Consider the following 7,267-nt stretch of genomic DNA (forward strand, 5'->3'; position numbering starts at 1 on the left):
ACCCCCGCCCCCCACCCACCCACCCCTGGAGCCACCCCTCCCCACCCCCCCACCCCCGGCCGCAGCCCGCCGCGGGCGCGCCGCCTGTTTGTTCAGCCGGGAGCCGGCACGCGCCAGGCGCACGCACTGCAACAACACACCCTGCTGAATGGGGAGTTTGCCGGGAGCGGCGCGGGGCGCGGGCGGGGGAGAAAGGCAGGGGAGGCGAGGGGGTGGGCGGGAGGAGGAGGGGAGAGGAGCGGGGGGGGAAGCGGGGGCTGCAGCCGCCCGCCGCAGCCGCGGGGAGCTGGGGGCGAGGCGGGGCCAGGGCTGCGCGTGGGGCCGGGTGTCCCATTGAAAAGGCGGCCTCCCTCCGGCCGCCCGGCACTCTCCCTTCTGGCCAGGGAGCGTGCAAGGCGCACCGACAGGCAGCCGGCCGGGCGGGCGAGGGAGAGAAGGCAGTGAGAAAGAAAGGAGGTGAACAAAATAATAATAATAATAAAAACAGCCTGAGCCACGGTTGCAGAGACCAGACCGGGACCCAGCGCAAGAGAGCGCAGCCCTAGGGCGCGAGGAACGGGAGGCTCAGCAGAGCGCGCTCATCGCTGACTTTTGCTTCTTCTGCCTTTTTTTTTTTTTTTTTTTTTTTTTTTAAACAAGAAGGTGCTAGCTGCAGCCTCACACGCGAGCGCCACGCGAGGCTCCCGAAGCCAGCCCGCGGAGGGAGGAGGGGAAGGAGGAGCGGGAGCAGCGGAGGGGCGGAGGAACAGCCTCTGCACCTTCTTAGCTCCCATCCTCGATCTCCTGGGGATTTTGCAATTTTTTTAAAAAACTTCCCGGAGAGAGATCTCCCTCTTCATCTCCCCCCCCCTTACCTCCACGCCCTCTCCCTCGCTGTCCGTGCACCCCGGTCCCTGTCTGTGTCTCCCCCCGCGCGCCCCGCACCTCGCATCCCCGCTTTGCTCCCATCCCATCCCGCGCCTCCTTGGCAGCCGCAGCGCATGGAGAGCTCTGCCAAGATGGAGAGCGGCGCGGGCCAGCAGCCGCAGCCCCAGCCGCCCTTCCTGCCGCCCGCAGCCTGCTTCTTTGCCGCGGCGGTGGCTCAGGGAGCCCAGCAGCAGCAGCAGCCGCAGCCGCAGGCGCCGCAGCTGAGCCCGGCGGCCGGCGGCCAGCCGTCGGGGGGCGGCCACAAGCCGGCGCCCAGGCCGGCGAAGCGCCCGCGTTCATCCTCGCCCGAGCTGATGCGCTGCAAGCGGCGGCTCAACTTCAGCGGCTTCGGCTACAGCCTGCCGCCGCAGCAGCCGGCCGCCGTGGCGCGCCGCAACGAGCGCGAGCGCAACCGCGTCAAGCTGGTCAACCTGGGCTTCGCCACGCTGCGCGAGCACGTTCCCAATGGCGCGGCCAACAAGAAGATGAGCAAGGTGGAGACGCTGCGCTCCGCCGTCGAGTACATCCGCGCGCTTCAGCAGCTGCTGGACGAGCACGACGCCGTGAGTGCCGCCTTCCAGGCTGGTGTCCTGTCGCCCACCATCTCCCCCAGCTACTCCCACGACATGAACTCCATGGCCGGCTCCCCTGTGTCGTCCTACTCGTCGGACGAGGGCTCCTACGACCCCCTGAGCCCCGAGGAGCAAGAGCTGCTCGATTTCACCAACTGGTTCTGATGGGGGCTCTGCCTGGGCCAGGCCCTGGCGCAGAATGGACTTGGCAAAGCAGGTAGGTTGCATGGGGGGGGGGTGAGGGGGGAGCGTGGACGGGGGTGAGAGGCGGTTACTTATCCTTATCTCCATCCTTTTCTCTGCGTCTTAGTATCTCAGGGAGGTGGGGGGGGGCTGTCTCCACGGAGACGTTGGGGGGCGGGGGGAGATGGAGTTCCAGGGTTTGCTAAAGTCAGTCGATTTGAAGTCCTGGGTGGTTTGTCTCACTATTGGCCTCTGAGAGTGGCTTTTTGCCCAGGTCTCCAAGGACTGGAAAGGGGTGAGATGGAGAGGTGGAGAAGGGGTACCAGGGCCTGTCCAAAGAGGCGCTCTACCAGTCATAGCCTCCCCCATCCCTAAACCTGCACCATCCTCAGCCCTCCCCCATCCACCCCCCCCCCATGCTGGTCTCCAAATACACATTAACATCTCCCTTTCTTCTCATGTTATAGGGCGACTGCACAACCTGCATCTTTCGTGCTTACTCGTCAGTGATGCTGGAAGGGAGGAAAAAAAAAAAGAGAAGAAAAAAATAAAAGCTGGCAACCAACCCCAAGGCCAACCAAGCGACGCAGGCCTGCGAAGCAAGGCTCTCACAAAACAGGGATGAGCTCAGAACTGTCTCATTGCACTCCAGTCACTCACGGAGATTGGAAGAGTGACCAGGACCAGAGTCCATGTGCAAAACGCTGCGCATGTGCAAAGGCATGGAGCTCCTGGCGGAAGAGAGCAGAACGCCCCCATAGAAACTCCCACCCACCACTAGCTGGCAGCGCTGGAAGAGCTGGCTCCCTGGGGTGTCTTCACCTCCCCGCCCTCTTTTGAAAGCTCAGCTCTTAACTCTCCAGCCAAGGGTTGCCATCTTTCCTCTCAGTATCCCCCGTCCCAGTACGCAGTGGACCTCCGTCTGCAGCGAAACTCTGCTGTACTCAGTCCTTCGACACCCCATCCTTGAGCCTCTTCCCCAAACCCCACTCCCTCACAACCATCTTTTCTACCATGTTCATCATAGGATGCTTCCAATCTTTTGTGAATTTTTTTTATTATAAGAAAAATCTATTTGTATCTATCCTAACCAGTTTGGGGATATATTAAGATATTTTTGTACATAAGAGAGAAAGAGAAAAAAATTTATAGAGTTTTGTACAAATGGTTTAAAAATGTGTATATCTTGAAACTTTAACATGTAATGCTATTACCTCTGCCTATGTTAGATGTGTAGTTCACCTTACAACTGCTATTTTCTCCTGTGTGGTTTTTGTCCAGAACTCTCCTCCCAGGGGAGGTCAAAAGGCCACCGGATGTACTTAAAGCACCAACGTGTCTTACTTTAGAGGAACTTTGTTAATGTATTAATGATGTGATGAAATACTGTTCCAGAACAAAGTTTATGCAGCTACTGTCCAAACGCAACGTGGCAGCCAGTGCTTTTGAAAAAAAGGTTGCCTTTTGGGAAAATTTCTATCACTGCCTTTTTCCCCTTACTGTTTTATTACAAACTTACAAAAAAAATCCACCTGTATAACCCTGTTTTATACAAACTAGTTTCGTAATAAAACGTTTTTTCTTTCTTTCTTCTTCTTTTTTTTTTTACAAGTGAAAAAAGTCTTCTTTGGCTCTACTGCCCTGACCAAGCTATTGGAACCCCAAAGGGAAGGGGTGGGGGGAGGAGGAGAGGGTGGTGCAGAGCAGGCTGCCTAGCAGACATGGCAAAGATAACCTCCAGTCCTACCTCAGGTGGCTCTGTGATGAAGGCAGAAGAAAAAAAATTAATAGATAAAAAGGGGTTTCTTCCCCTTTTATGTTGCAGATGGATGCATACACCCAGAGAATACGTGGTGATGGATGATTGCATTGTCTTCTGATAAGATGATTTACATTATAAAAAAATGCCTCCAAAAAGTGAAGTGGAAAGAAAGGGTCCTCTCCCCACTTTTTAACCCTTAATCAACCATGTTCGGAGGTCCTGATTGTGCAACTGTGAGAGGGCTGGATGAGATCATAGATGCCCTGGGTGGGAGGGAGGATGGTGCCACCAAGTCCCTGGGGTGGGTGCGCTGTTATTCCTTCACTTGCAGGTGCACATTTTCGACTTCTTTACCCCAGGATGCACACAGTCCCATCCCGGTTTTAAGTCAAGGGCATGTGTGATATGAATTCCTTGCGGAAGGAATGACGTCCATCGAAAGAAAATCAAAGCCTTAGAAATGTTGGGTGCGTTTTTTTGTTGTTGTTTTTTTTTTTTGAGACCCCGGGCCTATCTAAGCTGGCTACTCTACCCGAATAGCGTGAGCTGCGTGTAAAAGTACCCAATTACCAAGATTCAAAAAGAAATGAGTGGGGTTTTTGGCTGGCTCGCTTCTTGTCAGTTAGCAGGGACGTGACCGGAATCCCACTCCGCCTCTCGCCGGCGCCGCGCTCCCCTCCTGCGTTACTTGCGCATTCAGTGTGCGTGTCTCCAGCCGAGCGGAAAGCTGAGCGCAAAATGCGTCTTACAAAACCCAACAAAGAGCCGAGAGCCGGCGCGTCTTCCAGAGTTAAAAATCTAGTCTGTGTTGGTACATCTATACCGTTTAGTGGCACGGAATAATCATTTTTTTTAAAGCTGCGATGCGCGGAGCGCGCCGCGCCGTCTGATGTCATTTTGCTAAATGACCCTCCATAGAATGCGCAGGCTCCGGCCCCTTTCAAAGAGATGAGCACAATTAAGGGGGGGTGGGGGGGGGATCAGTAAATTCCTCATCGCCATAAATAATCGGACTTTCTGCCAGCAGTGGGCCAATTTAGAGCTTACTTGAGGGAAGTAAATGCTTTTGTGATGCTCGCTTTTATTTTTATCTTCTCCTTTGGAAGCACCAGAGCTGGACTCCCCGCCTCCCTCCTCCTCCCCCCCCCCCCCGCCCATTTCTTTTTCTTTTAACTTAGCTCCTTTGCAACTTTTCAGATAAGGTAGGCAAAAGAAAGTGTAGCGAGTCGTTTATTGCTATGAATATAAAACACTGGGATAATGTTTCAGCCCCCACAGAGGGGGTCTCTCCCCCCCCCCCCTTCACGTCTTCTGAAGACAGGTGTTCTTTTACTCACTTCTGAATGGGAAATAGCCAGTCTCGTTAAACTTGAGGCAAAGTTAGCCCTTGTTTGCCACAATGCGAAGGCCAACTAAAAATAAAAAATAAAAAAATTCACAACCCCCTCTATCCCCCCCTCCCCCCAAACACACACACACACACAATTTTGCCGAAGCTAGGAAAGGGCAAAGCAGAGATTGGGCAAAATCTCATTACATCTGCTCTAATCGCTTAGCAACACAAAGCCTGGGCTTGTGCGGGGAAGGGAAGCCATTCAGGGCGCTGTGACAGGCCGCATTCAGCGGCATTAGTCAGCCCCATAAATCACCGCTGCCCATTGGCTGCGCGGCGCGCTTTGGAGCGGGCTGGGGCTGTCAGCGAAATACAAAATGTAGACCCTCGCCTCTGGTAGCAATCGCGGCCTCCCCTTGGTCCTAACCCCCCAAGCCATGGTCTTTGGAGGGAGGTGTTGGGAAGAAAACTTGCCTTGACTTCATGGACTGAGAAATCTTACCTATTCAACCCAGGACCCAAGGACCCCCGAGTGAAGAGTGGAGACACGCCTAAAATTGATAAGGAGGAGCGGGGAGTGCCAGGAGAAAAAGAATAAACAGACCGCAGGCCTGTTGAATGCGAGTATTATCAGAGGCTGGGCTGGAGCGAGTGGGACACTCAGTTCACCTCCCTGACAAAGCTTTGAATATTTTTTAATATATATTTCTATTGACTTTTTACAGAAAGGAAGGGAGGATAGAGAGCTAGAAACATCGACGAGAGAGAAACATCAACCAGCTGCCGCCTGCACACCCCCCTCCAGGGATGTGCCTGCAGCCAATGTACATGCCCTAGACCAGAATTGAACCTAGGACCTTTCAGTCCTCAGACCAAAGCTCTATCCACTGAGCCAAACCGATTTTGGCTTGAATATTTTTTTTTTTATTGGAAGGAAGAGGGTGTGTGTGTGGAGAAGAATCTATCTCCCATTCAGGCTGGGCCATGGAAGAAGAGAGAGAGAAAAAAAAAATGGGTCTGCTCTCTGCAAATGGCATCAAAGGAATGGGACTGAGGTGTAGTAAGAGAGAGTAGAATGTGCTTTTCCACTTTGCTGTCCCTTCCGGGCCAGGGATGTGAGAATACAGAATCAACAGCCCAATTCCTTCTGAGCATCAGAATTCTTGTGTGTAACATTGGCTTGGTGGTCCCCACAGCAGGGAGAGGGAGCAATGTAACCTTAGCACTTGGCCTGGGGGTGGGTGGGGGTGGTGACAAGGTTACCAAATAAATGTAAATGCAAGTGCCTATTGTTACTTTTATCTTCTGTCCCCTCTCTATTCTTGGGGACTGTCCAGTTGCTGCCTCTAAATCACACACTAGCTTTGAGGCTTACCCACCAGCCACCACATAGTAGATGTGGAATCCAGGTAAGCTTTCCTGGGAAGCCCAGGTCAACTTCCTGCAGATGTCACCTCCTCCAGGAAGCCTCCTCTGTCTGCTCTGTCTAAAGCAATGCTCACAGCCACTGTCCATCCACTACGGTGTTTCTCTTTCTTGGCATTTACCGCTATCTGGGGGGGAGGGGGGATAATGCATGCGTGTTTGTTTATACAATTGCTGTCACTGGCCACTTACCAAATGGTCCCCGACATGAGGACAGGGACCTTACCTGTCTTGTTCACTGGTGTCTCCCAGCCCCAGAAGAAATAGGTATTTGTTGATTGAATGGATGATGGTCTGCTCTGTTGCATTGATAGCTGTGTTCCCTGTTCTTTCCTTCTCTCGAGTCACTTTCTGCCCTCTCTGCTCTGCTCTGTGTCTCCAGAGGCGGATCTCTATGCATTCCATTGTTAGGCCTCCCTAGCCCTCTGGCTTCCTGTTGGGTTTGTCCACAGGGAAAAGATTGGGAGGTAGGAGGGAGGTAGATCTGGCTTTTATATCCCTGCTCCTCACTGCTTGGGCTCAGTTGCTTTGGCAGTGGCTTTGCTTCTTGGTCCAAGGCCACACCTCAGTCAGGAGGCTTCTCTCCCACAGCACTAGCTCTTGTCCCTGCAGCTGATGCAGATGCAGTAACAGCTTCCTCCTCTTGCTCCTTCAGTCTCAGAGGCGGTAGGAGCTCCAACTTGTTAGTAGTCTCTGGGTGCTGCATCATTCTGGCTCCCTTAGCCCCAAGCACATCTCTGTGTCTCCATTAACCATTTTTCATGGATCCTTTCAAGTGTCCATGCTGCCCCTGCTGCCCCTGGCCGGTACATAGGCTATTCTCCCACAGGAGCTCAAGGGTGTACTAGTTTTGCATTAAGATGCTCTGGAACTCATGTCTGTCAGAAAGAAACTTCCTAGGGCAGAGGTGAGGGGGAGCTCGTTCAAAACCTAACTCTGGAAAATCGCTCACCTTTTTTGAGCAGGGAATGGTTTATCTGAAAGTTTGCTAAAGAAGTCAGCTTACAGTTTTCTCTTCTGGAAAATGACGGCATCTTCCCTTTTAGGGGTCAACTGGTGAACTGATAAGGAAAGGGCTTTGGAGTT

The 7,267-nt window shown here is 53.2% G+C and overlaps 1 protein-coding gene across 1 annotated transcript; it reads left to right on the forward strand.

Annotated features, from left to right (window-relative positions):
- Positions 1-980: 980 nt before the first annotated feature.
- On the forward strand, positions 981-3,091 carry ASCL1 (achaete-scute family bHLH transcription factor 1; the record flags this gene model as incomplete). Its single annotated transcript, XM_084880089.1, has 2 exons — positions 981-1,695; positions 2,129-3,091. The coding sequence occupies one exon, from the start codon at positions 981-983 to the stop codon at positions 1,641-1,643; it is 663 nt and encodes a 220-aa protein (XP_084736215.1). The 3' UTR covers positions 1,644-1,695; positions 2,129-3,091.
- Positions 3,092-7,267: the final 4,176 nt, after the last annotated feature.

This window comes from Pipistrellus hanaki, assembly GCF_964339955.1.
Source record: "Pipistrellus hanaki genome assembly, chromosome: 3".
NCBI lineage: Eukaryota > Metazoa > Chordata > Mammalia > Chiroptera > Vespertilionidae > Pipistrellus > Pipistrellus hanaki.